We start from the raw sequence: 25348 nt of genomic DNA, 5'->3' as shown, positions 1-25348 counted from the left end.
GTATAGCAAAACCTCGTCATGGTGGGGACTGCACTCCATGGGCAAGGCTATACCAGACGTATATCAATATCTGCATTAACTTCACCACTGAGGTTGAACATTACATGTGCCATCGTTTGGAGAGCACAGCTCAGAGTTCTAAAATGCGTCAAGTTGTAGAAGTAAACGTGAGGCCATGGGCTTGATTCCACTCTTGCAGCAATGTGTGATCAATTGAAAAACTGTTACAGTGATATAACTGGTTTAAAATCTAGCCAGAACAAGATTGAACATCTGGAATGTTAAGTTAGTGCTGCACTATTGTATGCAAATACCTTACAGACTATTACTGTGCGCAGGTTAAGCACACTACCAACAACTATTTCAGGAAGGCTAACATTTCATTTTTGTGTAGAAAATCAACTTGCAGTGAAAGCTGATAGTTCCAAAACCTTTGGTGTTCATAGCTCCACCCCAGCAGTATCTGAAACACTGTTATTGGGAATATGGAATGCTTACATGATTGCAGACAACAAAGCTAATTGGGTAATTAAACTAATATTTAAACAATAAACCAATATTTAAAAAATAAACTAATGTTAAACTAATAACATTAACATCTTTGTGTGGTACTATAGGATGAGATTACCAAAGGATGATTGTTTAGTGATGCACAGCATCTCCACTGATAGCCAGATTTTCACTGCAAATACCACGTTTAAAAAACAGGTAGGCCCCAACTTAAACAGGCAGGACTGTGTGTGATACGAAATGGCAGTTAACATCAGTATGAAAACAGTGTTCAAAAATTAAAAGAGGGGCAAAAACTGCAAGATGTCTGTTAAGAGAACATTGAGGATATGCATGTGGTGATTTCACTAGTGCACTGAGAAGTACGATACAGCTGAGAGTGATACATCTTAGGAAGTATAATAAGGTTCAGTGTATTGTGTACTGGCTTTTTGCCCTCAGTTCTGCTCCATATTCTGGTAAATACCTTCACGTTGATGGCCTGGAACGAATGCCTATTAGGAGTGATCTTTCTGCAGTGCCAAGTCTCAGAATCACAGAGTCGTTCAGGTGGGAGGGACCTCTTTTGGTCACCTAGCCTAACCTCCCTGTGTGAACAGATCAGCTACAGTGTGCTGCCAAAGGCCATCTCCAGTTGGGTTTTGAGTGTCTCCAAGGATGGAGACTTCACAGCTTGTTCCAGTGTTGGATGACCTTCACAGTAAAGAAGTGTTTTATTGTGTTCAGATTGAGTTTTCTGTTTCATTGGTGATGGGTTTTTGCTTGTTTTGTTTTTTAAATTTGTGCCCCTTGTCTCTTATCCTTTCAGTGGTCACTACTGAAAAGAGTCTGACTCCCCCTTCTTCATTCCCATCCATCATATATTTCCACACTTAGATCCCTTTGAGCCTTTTTTTCTTCAGGCTGAAGAGTCCCAGCATTCCCAGTCTCTCCTCCTATGTGACATGCTCCAGTCCATTAATCATCTTTGTATCCCTAAGCTGTACTCATTCCAGTAAATTTGTGTCTATCTTGTACTGGTGAGCCTAGAACTGGACACAGTGCTCCAGATGTGGCCTCTCTGGTGCTGAGCAGCAGGGAAGATTCACCACCCTTGACCTGATGGAGATGCTCTGCCTAATGTAGCCCATGTAGCCCATGCAGGTCCTTCTTTGCTGTGAGGACACGTTGACTCCTGTTCAACTTGCAAGGTCCTTCTCTGCAAATCTGCATTCAAACCAGCCTGCAGCATGTGCTGTTTTATGGGGTTATCCCTCCCTAGGGGCAGGACTTTGCATTTCCCCCTGGTGAATTTGATGAGATTCCTCTCAGCCCTATTGTCTACCTTGTCCTGCTGCCTCCAAATGGCAGCACAGACAGGCAAGTCCCACTGTGTGCTAAGTGAATCATAGGAACAGTTAGGATAGAGAGTTATTTTCAAAAGGTGCTTTTAAAATAAGTTCCACAATCAAAACCATAGAGTGAAAACGCACAAGAAGCTCTTGGGTATGGTGAAAGAGAGAAGTGCAGGTTCTCATCCCACCATTTGAACATACTAGAGAAAATTGAAGACATCATAGGTCTTTAAGAAAATATTACTTATTTGTAGCACTTTTGCCCTAAGTAAAAGTAAGTGAGTAAAGACACTATGTGAAAGTAAATTGAAAACACACCTGCAAGACAAGAAGCATGTGGAGGGAGATACAGAAAAGACAGACTTCTCTGTGTGAGAAGCTATTATAGCAGTTAAGAAGTAAAATCAAAAAAACTCTTTTTAGATATCATTTATAACAATTTAAATCTATCAAGTTATATTATAATTTTCTCTGCATGGGAGATAATGAATACAGAATTGCACACAGTTTTATAATGCAATAATATTTTTGATATGCATTGTTTTTAGTGACTATTCAAGTAATTTCAGGTTAGGTGCTGTTTTTATGAAAAATTAAAGTCCATGGGACTTGGTTTAGCATTTTGCTGCTTATATATCAAATCAAGTTATGTTCTCCTTCAGAACAGATTTTTTTAAATCCTTCGCTCCCACACAAGAATTTTTCTTAGATAAATGAGCTTCTGCAACAAATAGAAGATGTTGTATGGAGTATGAAAAAACAAACAAACAAACAAACATTCCTTTCTATATTACATTTACTTGTTTTGGACATCCAACTATAATACGCAACCAAGTTGTAGGCTTCGATCTGAAGGGAGTGAAGGAGAAACAGGCTTCTTGATTTAGTTATCCATTTTTTTGCATGTAGTGTTGGGTAGAGTAAGCCAGACAACTTAGAGAAAGTGTATAGAGATTTAGCAAGTTTTAGACCTAGATAATCTGCTTTTTAGCAGTTTGGTGCCTAAACAGAGTATCTGAGGAGCATGGTGTCAAAAGCATGCATCACTTGTGGGTGTCTTTAGATTTTGAAAGTTACACTTCTGGACTGTAGCACTGTTTTCCTGTCCAATACTGACTGAAAGTCATCAAGCCCTTCTACAAATCTGTGTCCAAATCTCATATGTTTTTGAAACCTGCCATCTGATTTAAGAGTGAATTTTAGTATCTACTTCATGAGCTGTTCTCTCATTGCCTGGTTTTGCAGTTCTTAATTTCCTGTGGATTGTGTCAATCTGGTTGTCTATATTTTAATGCATACCAGGATGTGCATTTCTCTGTATACAGCTTGTTGTGATAGAAAAACTGAGGATGCATTTCATCTTTCATAATACAATTAGATAGAAATTAGCCTTTATTTAAAAGTACTTAATTCAATTAGCCATCAAAAAAAGCCATCTGTGTTAGAACAGAGACAAATAAACATCAGAAAAGGAAAGCTGGAAGCTGAAGAAATGAGCAACTGGATACTAACAGAACATGGTTAGCAGCCAGAAGGCTTGTTTACTGATTGCTCTGTTTTCCTCTCATACCTTACCATTTATTCAGCTAGAAGGTTGGTTACTTCACAGACCTTCATTGTAAATGGTTAAAATTCAGCCTCAGAGCCAAAATTTCAAAAATATACCAGCTAATAGGATTTTATGCTCTGCTCTGTCTTACATGATTGAGCCAGGAATGGAATCCAAATGGAATCAAAATCACCCATTAATCTTCTTCTCAAGTTGGGATTTTCTTAGAATCACCTGAAATCTCATTTTTGCCATCTATTTGCTTCTCCTAACTCAATAGCAAAGAGAGAACACATCCTTGTCCTCCCTGACTACTCCTTTGCCATTTCTGTTCCAAAGGAATTGTTGACAGCTGGCACAGATTGGAAATACACAATTGTAAACTAGATTGAAGCAAAAATGAAATACTCATGAATTTTGCTGGTTCTTAGCTGTCTTTTCTTCTACTTTCTCTTGCACTGAGTCTTTGTGATGTTGCTTATCCCACACGAGGGAAGCCAGTGAGCTCTATGCAAGTGGTAAGAATTTATGGAAGTGAAGCAATTTATGTGCTGCAGGGGAAGTGGAATTAAAGGTATGCTACCACTTCCTTGAAATTCCACTTTGTCTTAATAATGGGAGAAAAGCATTTAAATGCTAATAAAATCCTGACGCACTGTTCAGAAAACATTCAAGCCTAAAAGCAGTAAGTGATTGCCGGCTTTTATAGTTTAGAGAACCAGATTGTTAGAAGGAAAACAAAAACGACAAAAAACTTTTAGTTATTTATATCTGCAAATATCCGTATTTTCTATGTCTAGTGCCAGACACTTCTTAAACATTATTTAGCTGTTAGCTCCTTAAATAGTTTCAGGAATATTAGCTCAAGTATATTTACTTTGTTGAATTAGGTGTTTCAGTTACACAACTAGAATAGCCTATGCAGCTAGTAGAGTTTTTTTGAAAACGAAACGAAACAAAACAAAAGACATTAAAAAGAAAAGCAAGCTAAAAAACTATTGCTTCAGAGAATGAAAAGAAATTAATGTGACACAGCCTTTGTAAAATCATCTATTATGATGGAATCTAATATATGATCGGATATGATTGGATAATATATAATTATATAAAATATAAAATATATAATATAATATGAATATGATTGGATAATATATGATGGAATCATCTAATATGATGGACTTTTTGTATACTAAAAAATGGACTAATTCAGAAATCCACTGAAATAGTATTATTATTTTTTTTCAGCTTGGTAATAAAGTGTAGTCTTCAGGTTCATCTGACTCTCCATGCTTTGCCTGTACCTGAATAAGTAAAGCATACAAAATTAATGTTACAACACTCTCTTGCTATTTCTTTATTTTGCTATTGTTATTTTTAATTTTTTTTTTAATTTTTTTTTGGTAGCATTGTATCTCTTTCATCACACTAGACTCTGGGGATCCCTTATAGTATACAGAAAGATATTTAAAGATATATATATTTAAAATAATTTTCCTGAATATGTCAAATCAAATTACTCCATAGGGTTTGGTAGGGATAATCTCTGAGTTTGTATCAATTTACTGTGGTAGTCCTTTATCTGTAAAAGTGCAGTTGTTTACCTTCTTCCCTCAAATACTATCAAAAAGTTATGTTTTTGGACATAGGAAAAATATTAACAAGAAAATCCTTATGAAATAGTTTTAGTCCTGTATTCAAAAGTTGTTATTATTCTTACTATAAATAAATTAATCTATTAACCTATTTAAGTATAAGCACATACACATGGCTGGATATATTATCCTTATCAGTAAATTCCACTGCCATTCAATCATCATTTATACATGTACCCCAGGAAGCTGTAGGTCATTGCTACTTTCAACTCCTTTCAGGTTAAATAAAATATGAAAGAGTACCTCTGACTGGTGTACAGGCCAGATTTCTCACTTTTTATGTTGCCTTTGGAATCTGATTCCTACTTTTATTTATGTAATTGGATTATACAGTTCAACTGTTTAAACTGCATGGTACCGTCTTACCTTCTGTTTTTCATTCATTACTTTTCATGTGATGTCTCAAGCCACAGTTGCAAAGCAGAATTTATAAAAGAAAGTTAAGCTTTGAGAGACCAGTAGACAATTAGCAGCAGTAGTGAACAAAATGTATTTTTGGTAAACACATCATTCATGCTAATGTCCCCCATTTGATGAACTAACATTCAAAGATGCATAAGCAATTTTTATAGTAGGAGCAAAGGTATGCGTTTTACATGTTTTATCAAGACCAGTTCAAAATATTTTTGAAGTACAGATACTGATCAATAATGCTCTCTATAAAGATAAAGCCAGTAATAGATTTAGATTCCTAGCTTAAGTATAGTATGGACATGTTTGTGATAAATGAGGAACTCATATCAGAAGTATTTATACTTTTCCAAGATAGCTGACGTTTATGGTATACTGTCAGTCTTGCAATGCATTTGCCAGAAGCCAACCTCAGTTATTACACCTGAAGTACATGACTGCAACCCTCATTTGTGTGACTTTACAGAGTATATATCTACCTACTGTAAGGGTGATCGACTTAAAATTTTGCTGAATTTTGAATGTGTATCTCTACATAGGGTGGGACTCACAGCCATAACTAATCTGTTTTGGTGACTTCTGATGCTTTTTATGTTTATACATTTCTTGCAAAAGAAGGAACTGTTTCCAAAATAAATTTTAGAATAATTCACAAGTAACAAACCTTAACTGCAATTGCAAAATAGATAGCAGTTTGTACTACCCAGTAAAGTCTTACTCAGATACAAGGATTCACGCACTAGCTTTGTAATGAATCCGTGTTGAATTTTGACCATTTGGTCAGGAATTTGCACTGTTTTGTGATTTTGAACTTTTTGAAATGTTTTCAGATTGTAAGTTAACAAGTCAGATCGTATTAGTGCATGATCTCTAAACAGTGGGTGCTGGCAGAACCTCACAATCATGCAGTACTTTTGCATTGCAATGTTTATGAGAATCTGTTCTAGTTTTTGTCTGAACAATATTTTTGTTTGTCTAATAGGTTAAGAAATTGAAAGCGAACTGATAGCAATTGCCATTACAAATAGCTTCAGGGTTCCTGGTAAAATTAGTATTCTGGAGCTGGTGTGCAATGAGATCATTCACAAATAAATAATGTAGCCTTGTTTTCTTTTATTTCTAAATTTTCAATTTTATATCAGTAATATAATCCAGGCATTTTTGTCCAAAACAGTACTTCTTGTGTGGTAAAACTCAATAGGTATTTAGTCTCATGCCTACTAGAGGCAAATTATAATTGTCTTGAAATACAATGCCTGTCATAACCTATTAAAGTTTATGTATTATCTATTGTGTAAATACAGTATTGGCTCCTTTAAACACATACTAAAGTCACACTAGAAAGTAACATCACTGTGGTCAACACTAGGACTTAGAAAATTGTATGGTCCATGGCAGCTTTCTCAGAAAATTATCAGTTAAGCACATTAAAGGATTGCTTCTATTGACTGATTTGGCTTTAGAGCTCTTGGTGTTTGCTGACTGCAGAATATGAATTACACAATCATTTCGGTTGCCACATACATTTCCTCAATAGGAAAATAGCTGAAGAAGCAATGATTCTTATACAGAGCTTTTTAAATTCATTACTTCCCTAAAAGAATCCTAATGACACAGAGTGAGTCTAGAAATGTTTTTGGAAAGGTGGTTTTGGCCTGATTGCATTTTATATTATGAGTAGCTCTGCATTTTAAAATATGTTGTTTCCAATAACTGGATCAAATTTTAGAGAGAAAAAACTCCCTGATTAATCATTTTAAATGATACTGCAAAATTATTAGTATTGCCCCTAATTGATATTTGTGTTACATTAATGGAAACCACAGATCTTTTTACCTGCATTTATATATATATATATATATATATATATAACTGCATATATATAACTGCATTTGTTCTTTTAAGTTTGATTGAACAAATTAATTCTAGTGTATGTTCATAAGGCTATTAGATCGGGCATGAACAAAGATGCAAAACTTAAAATTGACACTTGAAATTTGTATCCTACTAATAGAAACCAATAAATTGTATTGAAAATGTTTGGAAAAAAAATAATAGTAAAGAAGTCAGATGTTCTAGTGTCAGTCAGAAAAATACTCTTGATATGTTGTGTAAGCATTACCATGAAAGATTTCACTTTGGCTTTAGACCTAATGATTCTCTATTAAAAAAAATAATAAATAAATCTGTATCTTGAAAAGACAGGTTTTGGATTCTTGGGAAAAACTGAACTAGTCCTTTGTATTGTCCAGTATATTGGTAAGAAGAGCAAAGGTTTGAAAATTATTTCAAAATATTAAGAGGATTGGAAGACAGAAAGATTTTTTTCTAATACAAGTTTCCATTGTAGTTTATGTAAAAATACATGGTGCAGCATCAAGATTATAAGAAAAGGAAAATAACTGAGGCATGCCGACAAGAATATTTTTCTGATGAAGATAAGGGTAAAAAAAAATCAGGAAATCCTTTCTGCTAGTTATAGGAAAGGATATGTGGAAACCAGTGGGAATTAATCAGAAAGCAGTAACAGAAAACGAAGATTTTTAAGTCCCAGCATTGCACTGGAGTTAGTCCATAGACAGTCCCAAGTAAAAGAGAGCTTGTGTTTTGTTAATGGACTTTGAAGAGAACTTGTAGTTCTGTTAGATTTGTTTGACTGGAACCCCATTTGAGCCTGTGAAAGGGTACTTAGTAGCAAAAGTTAATGTAAAAGTTCCTAAAGGGTGAACTTCAAGAAAATAATAGAAAGTTAATCTCCGTAGTTAATGTGAAGGAGACATTGTGACTGGGGACATGAGGAGTGCTAAGAGATGAGGCTGTGGCACGAACATACTGCTGCAGACATAGCTGTGCATACTGAATAGACAGCAGATTTATGGAACTAGAGCATACAGGATAAAAGCTGAGGCCAAGAGTAGGCACAAGGGAATACAGTTTGCTGAAGACAAAAGAGATGTTGAGTCAAGAGAGGAATTAGTGGAAATGGAGTTTGAGATTGCTTCTTTTGTCCAGAGGAAACTTTTAAAGCATGGCCGTAAAAAGCCAAACCACACATTCATCTAATCAATACAGGCTGAGGAGATGAACAATGTGAAATCATTGCCCATGTAAAAAGATACATGCACTTAAAAATGCAGCTGTGAAATTGGAAGTGAATACTGAAGCTGGGAGGAAAAAAAGTGTGTAAAAGAGAAAAAGTAAAAGTTGTGCTTTCTAGTTGAAGCACCAGGAGATTTGTTCTTAGCTAACACCTAACTTATTTGAGCAGTTAAATGAGTTTTATATCTGGACAAGGCTTAAACAGAGCTCCATTCCTTTTCTTTTTAACCAAACAAAGCTATAGCATCGCAATTCTACAGCCTACAAGAGCTGAGCTCACACGGTGCTTGTTCAGGATCATATTATGGAGGCTGTGTCAGCCAGTGTTCTCACCTGAGTAACTCTACCACTTCATAAGGGTTATTTCCTCTGTAGCTATAAGTATCAGGAGACTCCAACAAAAATTAATGACCAAATCAATCACTACTAAGACTCCCTTAAACATAAATGGTATTACAATACAATTTTTACAGAAGTACTGGCTTGTAAAAATCAATTTAAAACTCCTCTGTAGTCTTGAAACTTACATCCAGGATCTATAATGATTAACTTCTGTCAAAATTACTAGCAGGATGAAAACTAGTGTTCTGCTTGCTTTCATTTTTGATGGTTATATTTAGAAAATAATCCAACAAATTTGTTAAGCCCTCTAAACTATTCCTGAGACTGTTTTAAGTATTATTACCAGTTGACATTTTAAAAATGCTTTAGAGATCCTGGAAGTGAATTATACAGATATATACTTAGTGTCCAACATGGTGATTCTTGCATCACTTCCAGATATTGGCAATAGTTGTATCTAGCTGAATATTTATCTTTTAAGGAAAGATGAAAAATATTAACAACACCACATGCAGGCAGTCTACAAGACACTGATATTGCCTCTTTTCCCTTTCTGTCTTGAAGAATGGATCTTTTTTTTAATGAGAATGACTAATACCCATCACCATGGAGATAACACTGGTCACTTTTTCTCAGCCCTTTGATTTCAGTTAGCTTTGCATGATCCAAATTATAAAGTGAGGAGTAAGTGATGTGGTGAACTCTTACACATCGTGTTTAGTCGTGAACTTAGAGACTTTAATAAATAGTCTGTTAATCAAATGCCTATTATGACAGAATATAAGGGAGAACTGAACTTATCTTTGCAGTCAGTCACAGACATACCTGAAGTTGCAAGTACGCACAAGATGGTTTCAGGTTGTTTTGAAAGGAAGCTTTGGTAACCATTTATTTGAAAGTCTTAAAAGTGGTGGAACATAGACTTCGGTTATGCAACTTGAGATACAACATACCTGAGTGCTATTCTCATAAAAAGAGATGTGTTCGTAGCTAACAGAACATTTCATCTGTTTTAGTTCTAATAAAACATCTTAATTACAGAGTACAATTAATCCATCTGCCAAAGCAAAACTGGTCGTGTTCCTTTATTTCTTTCAGCAAGAGATAGGGAAATGAGGGGCTAGTTTTAAAATAGCCTTTTTTTTTCTAAAAGCACAGGAACAAATTTTTGATATTTCACAAGAGTTTTATCACTTGGATATATTTTCATTTTGAGTGCCTTTGTTTACATATAGACAGGCTATTGTGTTACATGGTTTGTGCTGTTATTAACTGGCAGAAAGAAAGAAGCCTGTCTTGGCAAACCCTGATTTTTATATAAGAGAACATCTGTGAGATCTATCTTTGTGGTGTAGCTGGACTCTTGTAGCTTAAAAGAAAATGAGAATCTAAAATAAGCACATCTGTCTTAAAATTGGGAGGTATATACATTTCCTAGTGAACCCTAAGGAATGGTACTAACTGCTTTGTCTGTTTGTTGTGTTTTAGCTAAAAGGCAAGTTATGGGCCCTCTTCTGCCTTCCTGTTGCTGGGCTTATACTCAAAAGAATGTTTCTTCTGGAAATTTGGTATTCGCCCCTCCAGCTACGTGACCATTTAGTGCAGCACCATTTAATCGGACTCCTCCGTGCTGTTCAAGCTATGGAGGCATGGTCAGGTTGGGGCCCAGACTCAGAACAGCCATTGCAACTTGGGCTGCTTATGAAAAACACCCGAGAAAAGTGAGGATGTGCATGTGATTAGTCCGTGTTGGCATTTTGTGCTGTTGCAGTCAGACTGCTAGCAAGTTAGCTGGCTTGAGGACACTTCAGTTTTATCTTTAAGAGTTGCACTATGCCCCTAAGCCCTGTCCATCCTTTGTTACCATTCATTCTTCCATGAAAAGGCACTGGGCCCATGTTCTGGGCTCTCCATTCCTCCCAGCATGCAGGAGCACTTTTGCCACAGTGTTTTCCCAGTGCGCTTTTATAATTCTTCTCTGACCCATCTGTTGGAGTTGACACTGGGTGTTTGCTGCTGCTTCCTGATCACAGTGCCTCTGCTCACACCAGACTTCAAGTACCATCTTTACTCTAGGATTAATTTTTCAAAATGTACATGCTTTCTACATTGCTAAACTGAAAATTTTAACACAGGCAAGTGCTCTATTTGTTGTGGCTTTAGGCCATGAATTAAGGAGGACAGACAAAGAACTAGAGAATGGAAAAATTGAGAGTTTGGAACAGGTAACTTATTTTAGAAATCATTATTATTTCCAGATAGGGATTCAGTTCATATCCCTAGATTGTAGTACCTCAGTAGTAGCCTGGAAGAGAAGTCAGGGATGGGGCATAAACTGTATCTAAAGGTCACCTGAATATTGTCAAAGAAGTAGAATTTGAGTGATGAAATATATAGGAAGGATATTAAATGTCAGGTGCTAAGGTATAATTCAAGAATGTTTTCAAATTTCAGTGTGTAACTTAAAGATAAGTATTTAAGTTTTATTCTGTAGTCAGACTCATGAAATGATGAAGTGATGCAACTCAAGAGCCATTTGCAAACAACTTGCTATATTCAATGAAGAACATCAGATTAGGGAAATCTGCAATCAAATCCTTAACAATGAGCTTCTAGACAGCCGCTCCTTCTCACCGTATCTCACTATCCAAAACACTGACATTTAAGTTACTTTAAAGCTTCTTTTGAAGGTTTGAGAGATCAGTTTAAAAGCAATTACATATTAGGTCATGCATAGCAAACTGTAGAGTTTGAAGTTGAATTTCAGTCTCCGTAATTGCAAAGTGACTGGGCTGGTAATACTGTAGTTACTTTGGTTTATATTTCTGTAACCAAGAAATGGAATGTGGCCTTTACCCCACTGCACTGATATTATCATCTGAAAAGTTTGGAAGCCACAAGACTGGGATGTGAACAATAGCACAGCACATGTGTACACATACTTTGTCCCTCAGAATCTCTTGGTTTTTGTTTATTTCTTTCCCCAAAGGAGAAGTTTTAATTTTGTTTTTTAATAGACTATAGAGTTTTTCTTGTGAACCATCTCAAATAAATTATCTGTAATCAAGAGGAATGTTTCCAATCAATTAGTTACTGCAGCCGTGTGCTTGTATTTCAGATTATTCACAGTCTGTAGGAGTTGTATAATGAAGATTTTAATGACTGAACAGAACACTTATATTGAAATGGATGCAAACATGCCTCTGCTTCTTTTGGAGGGCCGGATATCTCTTATGCATAATTTTCTGCATGAAGTTAGCACCTAGAGGAGGGAAGAAAAATGTGCTTTACACTGAGATAATGTAAAAAAAATGCTCACATTTCCTCTGCACTGATTTTCAGCATTCCACTGCAGATTCAAATGCATTGCTCCTTCTTTCTGAAGACTTTCCCATTTTGTTATAGTCACAGTAATTCAAAGTCTCCCAGTCTTTCTTTATATCACTGGAAACCACAGTCATGAATTGTATGTCAAAATTATGCCACAAATTATGTAAAACCCCTCCTGCATATATGTATGCAGAATTCTGTAATCTGTGATAGCTAAGGCATTTCATGCATTGTTCTGCATATTAGCAACTTAGAGGTTTGCAAATCATTGTGTTCATTTTTCTTCTTGAAATATGCAACAGCTAATCTATGTTTTCAATATTATATGGAACAGAAAGGAAAAACCTATAATTTTGAAATATATATTGTTAAGTTTACTGTAAGATATGTACTTTTGCTCTTACTGAAAATTTCTTTGAAGAAGCACTGTATTGCCTTCTCTCTCCTCATTAGGTGGTTTTTGTAAGATCAGAAGTAAGAAGGATGGATTGTGCTCTAACAGTAAAGAGATGCATTCGGATATGTGATGCTTACCTACTTATAATTTTATGATTACACTGATGACCTCAGATCTCACTGAGTAGAAATGTGCTACTAGGTCTTTGAATTTTTTTATTTTTTTTACTTGCAGTATATGACACAATTTTCCTATCAGATAGAGCCTCTGGCAATGATAGTAATCTCTCCTGATCTTTAGCAATGGCATGTCTTTTTATATTTTGAGGAATGAGATAGTTGGGTACTTAATTTGAGGGAACTGGTACACAGTGTTTGTATGAAATTTACAGGTTTTGGAAGGATTTACAGGTTTTAGGAAGGTTTTGACCTCCTTTTAGGAAGGTTTTGACCTTCCTAAAAGGAGGTCAAAGACAAGAAGCAGGGGTCTCTGACCTTCATTCCTATACAAGTGAGACTCATCTGAAATTAGAATTCATCTCGAGGAATTTTCTGTCATTGTAATATTGTAAGGTACTTTTTATTACTGTATTGATATCTGTTTCTTTTCTCTTAGTGGCAGCATAAATGTTGAGGAAAAGGTAAAGAACGGTGATTATGCAACTGAATCATACATGAGAAAATGTCTGATGGTTAGTGTGGTAGCCTGGAACATTTTTGTAGTTTAATTCAAGTAAAATTATATCTTTCTGTGCGTTCAGAAATGCATAGGAAAGGAAGATCTTTCCACTGAATTGCCTTAAGTAAGTTGGAAGAAAGGGAAAAATATTTTAACATGAACTACTGAATGAACAAAATAGAAGCATTGCTCAACTTATTGGAAAAACTCTCTGAGGAATTCAGTGTGACCCTCACTTTCACCCCTGCTGCTTCTTCTTTTCCGCTTTCTCCTAGCATGTTCCCCCATCACTTTTCTCGGTCTTCTCTACAACAACGTTTTTGCCTTCCTACATACTGCTGGCTTCCTGTAATTTACCTACGGCTAGTCATCAAGTGGCACTGAGCTTCAAGGTGCTATATTTTTCAGCTTATAAGTAATAGGAGAAAAACGGCTTAAAGTCTGCGATATGGATTTTGCTCTGCTACTACTCCCCTGTGTGAAATGCATTCATACATGATCCAGAGTTACTGGTTGGTGCCTAGTGTACTACAACAGTCTGCAAGCAATTTGCATGACTGGGTGTTATGTTTTGCAGGAGGCCAGCACTGCTTTACCCGTTTTTTTTTATGTGTGTGTGTGGTGGGTCTGCTATGTATTCCTGGCTGCTTGCAAAGCTGATCACCACAGCCCATCAAAGTGTTTATAGGCTCTTGCAGTGCAACAGGCAGCAGAAGATCCACCATGCATACACACAGAGGGAAACGCTATCATATGCTGCTGCTGTGTGGAGGAAGACTTACATCCCACTCCCACATGAATTTGTCCGTGCCATTGGATTGATCCAGAGCTTACTGAAACCAGAGGAAAGACTTGGCCACGGCTTCAGTCAACTTCAGCCTAATCTCAGCTTTTCAGCAGTTTTCAGTGGTGATTCTCAGAGAAAGCTGGTCTTCTGTGCCTCAGGAGCATTTCATTTTTCCTATGTTGATAGTAAGAAGCAATTATTTCTTCCTGCTAAAAACTCTTATGGTGTGTTTTACAAGGTTACCAGAGTGGTATCTCATAGGACCTGTTAGGTAGAACAGCAACATTCGTTAACATTAATACATTTCATAGTATAGTCTTATTTGGTATCATACTGCATTAAGAGACCACCTCTAAGAAACCTCAAACACATAATATACTTCCAAGTTTGCAGACTACCACATCTGCTAAATGGCTTATTTCTAGACCAGTCACATGCAGGTGGCAGAATTGGCTGCTAGCTCAAGCATTAGGTAGCTTTCTTGAACAACTTAGGGGGAAAGTGGTTGACAGATGCTTGTGCTGTCACTGCTGGCATACTCACCATTGCCAAGAGCTTAGATCAGATGGTGGTAAGCGCTAAATTAAAAATTTTGCATAAGCTGCGATGACTGAATATTCAGAAAGTGCTCTTTACGACAACTTTTTCAGAGGTTTTTTTTTGGCCAAGATTTTTTTATTGATTATTTAGTATGATCATGCTAACAATTTTTCTTACAGGAAGAAAAAACAAAAAAGCCCTTGGAGAGGACAAGAACAAGGAAATACAATGCCTAGGTCTGCAAATGACAGAGGCATTGGCTCTGTCTGCTCCAAAGACTGTCCATTTCTTTTACATCAAAAGAATAAAAAAAATCCAGGTTTTAGACCAAAGGTTAGAAGGCAGCTCTGACTTGCTCCCCAGGCACCTGGAGTGGCCTCTAGGCTGGAATCTTGTCATTGCTCTCTTGTGATACATTCTGCCCCTGTAGAGTGGGTCTCTCTCGACAGGAATTTAATCTCGATCCCCAAAATGTGGGTCATGGGGCAGCGGACTATTAATCACCTCACACAAAGAGGGGAACTGAACCCTGGTAACCTACATTTTGCAGAACATAAAAACTTGAGCTGTTTCAAAACTGCCAATTTAGGAGAATACTGTCCATTCTATTCATACTAGAGAAAGTAATGAATCCTATTTGTTTTGTTTTGTGTGTTTGTGTTGTGGTTTTTGTTTGTTTCTTTGTTTTAAACAAAAGAATGACATTTACCTTCAGTTTTAAATCTGAATTTTAGGTGAAAAAATATATGCAATGGCATTGGGGACATAATCTTTACAGACTCCAGGAAATGTAAAATACTTGTCTATCATCAGTGTATCTATACTGTCATTTTATGCGTTGATGGCTTTCCATTTTCTTGTGATAAAATATAAGGATCCTGCACTTTGGCCACAACAACCCCGTGCAACACTACAGGCTTGGGGCAGAGTGGCTGGAAAGCTGTGCAGAGGAAAAGGATCTGGGGGTGTTGGCTGATGCTCACCTGAACATGAGCCAGCAGTGAGCCCGGGTGGCCAACAAGGCCAACATCGTCCTGGTTTGTGTCAGGAATAGTGCAGCCAGCAGGACCAGGGAGGTGATCGTCCCCCTGTACTCAGCTCTGGTGAGGCTGCACCTCAAGTACTGTGTTCAGCTTTGGGCCCCTCACTACAAGAAGGACATCGAGGCCCTGGAGCATGTCCAGAGAAGGACTACAAAGCTGGTGAAGGGCCTGGAACACAAATCCTGTGAGGAGCGGCTGAGGGAACTGGGGTTGTTTAGTCTGGGGAAGAGGAGGCTCAGGGGAGACCTTATGGCTCTCTACAGCTACCTGAAAGGAAGGTGTGGGGAGCTGGGGGTCGGCCTCTTCTCACAGATAACTAGCGACAGGACTAGAGGGAATGGCCTCAAGTTGCGCCAGGGGAGGTTTAGGTTGGAAATTAGGAGACATTTCTTCTCAGAAAGAGTAGTCAGGCATTGGAACGGGTTGCCCAGGGAATCCCCAGGGAGTCACCATCCCTGGGGCTGTTTAAGGAAAGGTTGGGCATGATGCTTAGGGACATGGTTTAGTGGGTGATATCAGTGGTAGGGAGATGGTTGGACCAGATGATCCTGGAGGTCTTTTCCAACCTTAATGATTCTATGATTCTATGATAAGAGTCATGATTGATGAATAGTGCAGGAGGGTGTGGGAGATGCAGTGCAGTACAGTCTCACATATTTATTCACAACTTACCTGGGTTTGGGTAGACTGTAGTATGGTTGTACAGCTGTTTAACTGCAGGAACTAACCCAGATATATCAGAGTTTATACTAATAGGTGCATAATTAACTAGGCTCCATTAACACAGTGATGATGTGGTTCTTCCAGTGCCACTCACATCTCTTCTTAATTTTCCATTTGCATCCAGAGCATCTAAATCTCTAAATTATTTTTGTTTCTATCCACTGATGAACTGATTGCATTTTCTTAGTTCAGAAAGGAAGCAAGGCTGTGTATACAAAGGTTGAGTTGTGAACCTGCTGCAGTGATACTGAACGCAGCTACCTATCTGAACTCAAATGCTACCTTATTTATGTATTACTTGAAAGGAAAGCTAAAAATATTCAGAGAAATATCTTTCTTATCTTTTAGAATGATCTGCATAGCTGTCTTCTTATTGAGGTAAATTGTTGCATTGATATTATGTATGAGATATGACTTATCAATAGATCCTTTGGCACATGGATTAAAAATCTCATGTGGAAACATTCTAAGAAGAAAGGAGATTAATTTGTAGCGTTACACAAATGGAAGTTGCTTTAATATGTAGATGCATGCCACTACATATCTTGAGTGGAAAAAAATGCTCCTTCATGAATCTATGGTAAAGTTTGAATAAAAACCAAACAATTTTATATTGTTGATTTCTAATAGTTAAAGACCATTAATCTTCCCAGATCATATTTTAGATAAAAAAAATGAAGAAGAAATTTTCAAATGTTGAGGTTTTTGAGGAGAGATTCTCTACTCGGTTTGTCGGCATGTAAAACGCAGTCAACCTGTGGCATGAGGTGAGTTTTGGACACACCTGGTTTAGCCTTAGCATAACTTGCAGCATCCGGTGGAGTTTTGAATTAATAGCAGCTCCTCTTGTCCTGCCAATGCAGTGTTTTGCAATGTGCTTGCCAGAACACAGACTCTTGCAGCCATTTTCTCTTCCACTCATGCCCTGTGGCATGCCTGGTGTACACACAGGCTCACCCTGCAAAAGAGAGAAGTGGGCATGCTTCATCAAGCCATCCTCCTGCTGGTTCCCAGCTTTTTCCATGGGATGGCAGGAATCTGAGATACAGCACGAGTGCCATCTTGCACTGTGGTTCATCTCCATCTCTTTCACTTTGTCATGCTGAAGTGGTTTAAAGGGAAAGGTTTCCATAGAACAGTAATTTTTTTATTTGTTTTAACTGACTGTGTTTTTGTGGTAGCTATGTGGTGTCTGCGCCACGTTCTGGGGGGTATATTTGTAGGTCTATGTATTTTTGATGTGTTTGAGTAGAGAGAGAAAGGCACAACTGTCACTTCACAGTGATGCTCAGGCTACATCTATAATGGCAAGTAAAACAGGCCAGGGATGGTTCTCGCATCCTAAGGCTAAAAGACACAGCATGTCTCATGTCCATATGGCTAAGTTCTCTTTTTCCCAAAAGAGGGTGGCCTCATTCAGACTGTCTCCTGGGAGCAGTCCCTGGCCTGTGCTGTCCCCTGAACCATGCCCAGCCATTGTCTGGGAACATGTTAGCTGGCAGGAGCCAAAACTATGCCAGGGAGCTAGTGTACAATAGAGCAGCAAGGGTGAGGGCACGCCAGTGCGCCAGCACATGCCCTGGCCTCTCGCCTTTCCTGGTACAAATGCAGCTGTATGGATGTTCCCTAGGTTTAGCCCTGTCTTTATATCACGTTTTCAGGTTTTCTCTCTGCCATGTGATCAGGGCTAGCATCGCAGTCCTATTCATGTGTAAAAACTGTATTAACAGGCAAGTCAAACAATATTACAGCAAAACAGAATGCAAATAACGGAACATGGCTGTCTTATGCTTTTGGAGTGATGCAGTAAAAGGCAGTGGTAATACCTACAGAGGTCTTTTTTGAGCTACAAAGGGGAGTATGTGTTTTTCCGGCTATATTTAGATTGAACTAGTACATATGTAAATTGAAATGCATGTATCTGAAGTTCCAGCTGGAAAAAAATATCCTAAACAGACTGAAGCAAAGAAATGAATCGTTAGGGGAATGTCAATAAATATTCAGATACCCTCACAGTTTCTTAAATAAATGCACATTTGTAAAATATCACATTGCATGTTCCAAACACAATTTTAACTCTGTCCCTGTATGCATTTCCAGTCTTATTCTGCAGACCAGAAAACCCCTACAGTCAGTAACTCTACATCAAATAAATTCTGAATATGAGTTATAACCATCATACAATATGGTTATGTTGGAATATTTTTACTATTTAATAACAGACAAAGTGGATATTTTATTTTGGAATCAAAGTGCTGTTATGTGGATTTATGGTTTATAAGGTTGGCAGTGTTTCTGAGTACTTTCTTTTCCAAAGTACATAAATATAAAGTGGTAAAAGTTTTGTTTTTAGCTTATAAATGTAGTTAATCATCTGTTCAAACAATAAAAAAAATTCTCTTTATTAATGGCCAAGAAATGTTAGGGGGTTTTGGTTTTTCTTTCTTACAAGAGACTCATTTAAGTCAACTGGATGAAATGAATAGAGAGTGAATATCACAATGGTTTAGGGGGGATCATAGCACATCAGTTGATCATGTGGAACCTCAGTCATTAAAGCCATTAAAATTGTTGCTGCCTCTGAGTCTGATTTAAAGGTCACGGTCTTTTTTTAAAGATTTCGTTGATGAGTGAAAGAACTATTCGTGTTTGATCCATCCAGTGCATGCACGGATATGCATTCACTGACTAGTGCACTGAAGTATGTTCTCTTCTTGGAATTCGCCGAGCTGAGCAGTGGGTGGGCAATGATGTGGGAGCGCTCTTGTGGGCTACATGAGGATTTGTATTGCTCCTTCTTTTCTGACATCCTGCTTTTTATCATGGTTACAATATATCCGAACATGTCAGACAATTAGACATGTGAAGACCTGGTTCTGCTTGATTATTTGACTTCCTGCAACTAATAATGAGGTTTTTGAAAGATTTAGTACTATGCCATTGAATATAAAAGAAGTTTGGAGGCCTGTATGTGCAATGGAGTTAGGTGTGGTAGATTAAATTTGTCCTGGCATCCTTATTGAAGCCTCCCTGTAGGCACTATCAGCTGTAACCAGCACTGTTGCCAGAAATAACATTGCAGTGTCAGAAACATGGGTGTTTTAAGGGTATAGCCAGGAGACTTGTTCACTTATTTGTTTAACCATAAATTAATAAAGATCCAGAAGATTCATTTTCTTTCCTGGGCTGTTGTCTAATTCTGTCATCTGAACTCTTTTTATATTCTTCATAAACACTTCTAAATTGCCTACATAGGAAAAAGTGGAGCATCATTGTGTATATTGAAAATATCTGCTTAAATGCTCAGTAATGGCCTAAAAATTAAACAATTTCTTAGCAGGATTCAGAAGAGGGGAAAGAATACTGAAGATACAACTTAACCATTGCATCAGTCAACATTTTCCCTATACTTTGAACAAAGCCTTCTCCTTCAGTTGCAAATATTTCTTTTTCTGTTTGCTTATTGGTGATAGTAAGCACTAGAAATACTCGTCAAAAGATAAATAGCAATGCACAGGCCGTGACAAATAGAAGCTACAGTAGTGGTTCCTAGGATGAGAGCATGTTTTGATTCTCAGAAGGATACAGGATATACAATGATTTAGGAATTCCTGGAAGAGTCCACCTCTGTGTGCTATTTACTACCTCTTTCCAGTAACGCTGTGACTGTGGGAATAAAGCAAGTTCAAGTCAGCACATGCTTAACCTTTGCGTGACCTATTTCTCTTCCACGCCGAGACCTGGGGCCGGGAGGCCCAGGGGCCGAACCCTGCTCAGCGCGCGGGTGACCCTGGGGTCGGGCTGGGACAGTGTTGCCGGGAAGGGGTGACAGCGCAGCTCTAAAAGGAGTGACCCCTATCACAAACGCTTGCACTTTTGAGAGCTGCAGTACATTCTTCGTTATAAAATGTAACCACATAATTGCAAAATGTTAAGAATATACTTCCTGTTATATTTGTTATCTTAAATAGGATAAAGTATATTTGCTTAAAGGATTTAGCTCTGGCTATTTCTAAAGAGAGACTTCCAGGGACAAATCCTGTACAGGGACCAATCCTGTATGATAGTTCATTGTTCCTGCCATGGTATAGACTGATTCTAACAAAGACAAGAATTAGTAAGTTTTCTAAGTAGCGATAATATTAGTAGTTATAATCAAAGTATTAAAAATGGGGTAATGGGGCTGCAAATGGATTTTTATTTCTGCCAGTTCCTTAAAAAAAAAAAAAAATCACTTAGGTTTATGTACATTTCTTCTTCACGCATGTTTCTGTACACATTACTGTGCCACATTGCCTGGGTTGCTAATATTATTCATATTTTTTTACGTCTTTCCTTCAGAACATGAAAATTAGCGCTAAAGCCTTAGTTTTAGGCTTAGGTTTATAAAAAGCTTTTTTCAGTTTACAGGAATCTTATGGTGTCACTTTCAATCTCTCCTGTGAAAGCTAAATTTCTTTCTCTTGCTTCCTTTTATGTTCAAAAACTTAAATAATTTATTACTGCAAAGGAATGTGTACTGAATCCAGTAACCAACAGAGGATGTGGAAAGATTTATTGGGAGAAACATTAAGAGCATTCCTGGCCAGGTGCATTTTTTTCTTTTTTGTTAAATGGGAAAAAAAATACACACCTCCAGCCAACTTCAGATATGGCTGGAAGCCCATTTGGAATTCCTAGTGTCTGTAGTTGTGAAGTGCTTCTCAAGACAAACTGAACAAAAAGTGATGAGGGGTGCAAAGAGGCTGGCGCTGCTGGAGATCAAGAAATGTGCTGCAAGATCTTGACAGTGATTGCAGTGTTTGCTGTCTGAATGGGTGCGTGCACATGACTTCCACTCTCCTTGTACGTTATACAGTGATTTATAGCCATGGGAAATGAGGATGTGAAACCCCTACCAAATTTGAGTAGTGGGTTTGGAGTTCCTCTTTGCACCTTCAGTCTGTGACAAAAGATCCTGGGCAGGCAGGACCTCTGAGTACACTTCTGCACTCCTTGCTGAACTGAGTTCCCCTGCATTGCATAGCTTGATGGAGAGCATTGCTCAGTACACAGCAGACACTATTTTAGACCAGTAGTAAATAATTTTACTGTATGTTAAACAAAATTGTGAGGAGTGTAATCTTTTATAAGGGAATTTTACAAATTGTACCGGCTTACTTATTTGATGATTTTTAAGATAAAAATCTAGTCAAATGCAAATATCATTTTTCTAGCAATGATAAAAGAATCAGGTATAAACTATTTCTCATTCTACCTATTTACCTTCCTGGCATGTTTACTGTCTTTTACGCAAAGTACATAGTTAATAAGAAGGTGATAATATATGATTCGACAAAATGTGGAGTGTTCCAGAGATATCTTTCCTCTATGAGTTTTTCCTTCAACCCCAGCTTCTAAGCCTGCAGCTCCCCTTTGTACTAGATGAATAGGTAGGTCCCTCTGGCCTTATTCCTTAATGACCTGGTTTCGGCTAGGATGGAGTTAATTTAAAAATTAAAAAACAGTCATTAACATTATGTTTTTGTATAAGTTATTGAAGCCATTTCCCCTTTCTCCATTAATCCAAGTTTCTTAAACATGTCATCTACAAGTACTTCCTTGATATAGCATCTTAGAAAATTAGTGGTGAAAAGATTTGGAATCAAACCGTTCCATCTTCCACCCTAGACAGAAAACTGTACCTGCTCTACATGTATCCAGGGTGTTTTACAAGACCCTAATGATGAAGTTCTTAATTTGTTCAGTAACCTGTTCCTTTGTATTACTTTCCTGACTAATTTATTTGGCAGTTTAAGTCCCTTAAGCCTATTGCTTCCAATCTTATCTACTATGGATATGAATAACAGCCCTTGCTTTCTCTTTGTGGTTCACTTTCTGTATTTGAAACTTCCAGATTCTCCCAAGAGTTTCATAGACCTTTCTTTTTCTCTGTTGCTTCACACAAATTGCTCCCTCCTATTTCTCTCTCCAGGGATGCGTCTGCACCTGACTGCACCTATTGATATTTTCCCAGTGAGCAAATGAAAAGGATGCTGGTTGCAAGAGGCCAACCTTTTGTAGTCAACGTAATTAAGAAAACTTGGCAATTTGACAAAGGGCTTTTTCAAACGGGAGCTGGAGTGCTCAGTTAGAAGCATGTTATCAAAGTTTCTACCTGTGTTGGTCTCTATAGTCGCCTATCAAAACCAGGACACTTAAAGTTATGTGACACAAAGTTCAGCCTAACCTCCTGAAGTCTCAGTGCTTAAACACCTTTGAGTTTGTGAGCTTAAGTAGCTTGTAGGATAGAGATGGGATTCAGTACGTACTGAAGATATCGGTCTTTCAGTATGCTACTTAATTCAATCCTGCATTCATCTTCAATGTTTTAAAACCCAAAATTTTGACTACCTTTTAGATTTTAAAAATCAGTTAGGAAGGAAAGGATAGAATCAAGCTTCCATTTTGCTTATCTCTGGGTAGATCGCATTAATTCCAGCAACTACAATACATTGCCTTTTTAAAAATAACTTAACTTTTTAGGTTGTTGTGGAGACTGGAAAACTGATATTGCTACAAAACTCTGTTTCTTTAGAAAAATAAGTTTTTTAAGTTTTTCTCCTAATAAGTGCAAATAAATGTTTAGATTTTTTTTTTCAACAATCATATGGTAATTTTGTATACTTGAAAATTGATGTTAAATATTTACTTTTTCCAGTTTTGTTAATGTGTTGCTTTCCCTGCTCCTTTTTTATTTTTTTTTTTTGCAGGATCATTTCCCACTTCAGGAGACAGTAAATTCTGCTGCAGCTCTGACCATGGCATTAATAAAGGACAGAAATCCTGAGCTGATTGGACAGCTGTTGGTAGCATAAGACCATAAATCATTTGTAGCTTTTGGAAATGTTTCTTTTTCATCATGCATTCACCAAAGGTCTTGAATCATTTTACCCTTTGATGAAAACTCTGGATTTATGACGTTTACTATTAAGATCTTTTAACAACATATTTTTGATACTTTAAATATAAGTCTGATATTACGTATAAAGTGCACAAATCATTCTGAAATACACTTTTTTTGTGAAGTACTGATCATTTAAATAGGTGCACAGAGGACACCAAAATGTTCAGTCTTCACGCAGAATTGTCTTTAACGCATGCATGTATGTTGTACTCTAGGACTGCATTAAATGAATTAATCCTAAAACACAGCTCTTGTTCTTTATATGAAATTATTTTAATATTGCTGCTATACATATTAATGAGTGTGGAGTTTATTATACGGTATAGCCTTACTGATGTCAGTGGAAATGCACATTGCAAGCAGTGTTTGGTCAGGTCCCTGTCCTCCATGGAGTGAAGGGTAACAAAACAAAGGATGTGCATGGGGACATCAAAGTGCTATAGCCCAGTTTTACAGATAAGGAATGCTCTGGCTGTAGCACTCCTTAGTGCTAATACTACTTCCAGTACCCATGTGCGATCATTCAGAAGTAGCTCCAATTGCTTTGCTGAGTACTGTATTACACAAACTCTATATGTGCATATGCATGTGCATGCATGTGCATATCCATGCTACAAAGAAACGGGATAAGACTGAAAAAACGTTATTCAACTCAGTTTGTAGGTAATGGAGAAACAGGAGGAATCTGTTAGTTCATCTACAAGATTATTATAATTTTAATCTCTTGCTGTTTACAACATGTATGTATTAAATTGTCGTGAAGAGAACTGAGTGTCATGGGTTCAAATGTAGGCTACATTGATATTCAAGTGTGGAAAGTTGGGACAGAAGGGTAAAATGGTGAATGGCTGCTACGTTAACTATCTCCAGGCATCACAACCACTGAGAGCAGTGTGAGAAAAGGACAGTCCCTGAAAGCACCTGTCCCTCTCTATGCATCAGACTCAGGAGGAATTACAGCATTCCTTCAGCTTGTGGAGGACCTGGGTTAATGTCTTCCATACCTGCAGTGACTGGAACAGGGTCTTAATGAATCAACCCCACCAGGTGTTCAGTGAGCCTCCCCTTCTGTCTGTGCTGAGTTCCTCAAGTTTCCCTCTGAAATCAAAAGTATCAGCTACTTGACTACTGCTGTGCTTTCCTGAGGACAGTCACTCATATCTGGGCATGAGGGACTTGTAGAGAATTCACAAAATCCTTATAGATCCCAGATGTAGAAAGTAATTTAGCCAGGAAAATTTAGCCTGGTCTTAGCCAGTACAATGAAATAGGCAGGTCAAGTAAAGTGCAGAATGTCAGTCTTGGCATTCAGGATGGATCCTTCTCCACGCTAGATAAACCTTTCAAAACCCATCTCGAATAAGGCTTCTGATTTTGACTCAGAAATTTGTCTCTCCATTATCCAATGGGTGTGGGAAGTTCTTTCCTGCAGCTCAGCTCTTCAAACAGGCAGAGGGAGAAAAGCTCTGACTGTTGTGGTTCAACAACAGAGGGTGACAATGCCAGTGCTGGCTGAAGGAGTTCCCCATCTCCCTTCCACTGCTCCCCCAAGATTCCGCTCCCTGTGGTGCACAGAGAAAGCTTTGTGAGGGTGTTAAGGTTGGATTCCATCCCCTGTCCCCTTCTCCTTCCCCCTGCTCCTTAAAAAAATGCCTGAGAACGGCTTAATAACTTCTACTGAGACACTGTCTGTGTATACGTCCATTTTAAATCCCTTTCAGAAGCTGACGTTGATCCCAGACTTCCTTCATTACACATGTTGTTAGCTAACTGTTCTGGATCCAAAGCACACATTTTCTTCCATACAGAAATCATCCCAACACAACTAACAAAGGTCTCATGCATCATCTGCTTCCTTCTTTGTTTCTCTCTCCTCTCTAATTTGATTAATAATTTGTCCTTTGCTGGCATTGTACAACATAAGCATTCATATTAGCTGTGTATGGCTATACAACGGCATATTTTATTCATATATGTATATTTATGTCTGTTCATATGCAGAGTAGT

The 25348-nt window shown here is 37.6% G+C and overlaps 1 protein-coding gene across 3 annotated transcripts in view; it reads left to right on the top strand.

The window, feature by feature from the left end:
• CRPPA (CDP-L-ribitol pyrophosphorylase A) overlaps positions 1–24567 on the top strand; it is a 124651-nt gene extending 100084 nt beyond the window's left edge. For all 3 annotated transcript variants that reach the window (XR_010829147.1, XM_066991781.1, XM_066991783.1), the window contains one exon: positions 23148–24567. Coding sequence is in view for 1 of the 3 variants with exons in the window: in XM_066991781.1 (XP_066847882.1) it covers positions 23148–23252 (105 nt within the window). In the remaining 2 variants the exon portion in view is untranslated. The remainder of the gene's footprint in view (positions 1–23147) is intronic.
• The last annotated feature ends 781 nt before the right edge of the window (positions 24568–25348 follow it).

Source organism: Anser cygnoides, chromosome 2, assembly GCF_040182565.1.
Source record: "Anser cygnoides isolate HZ-2024a breed goose chromosome 2, Taihu_goose_T2T_genome, whole genome shotgun sequence".
In the NCBI taxonomy this organism is placed as follows: domain Eukaryota; kingdom Metazoa; phylum Chordata; class Aves; order Anseriformes; family Anatidae; genus Anser; species Anser cygnoides.
This window is presented reverse-complemented; position numbering and strand designations above follow the sequence as displayed.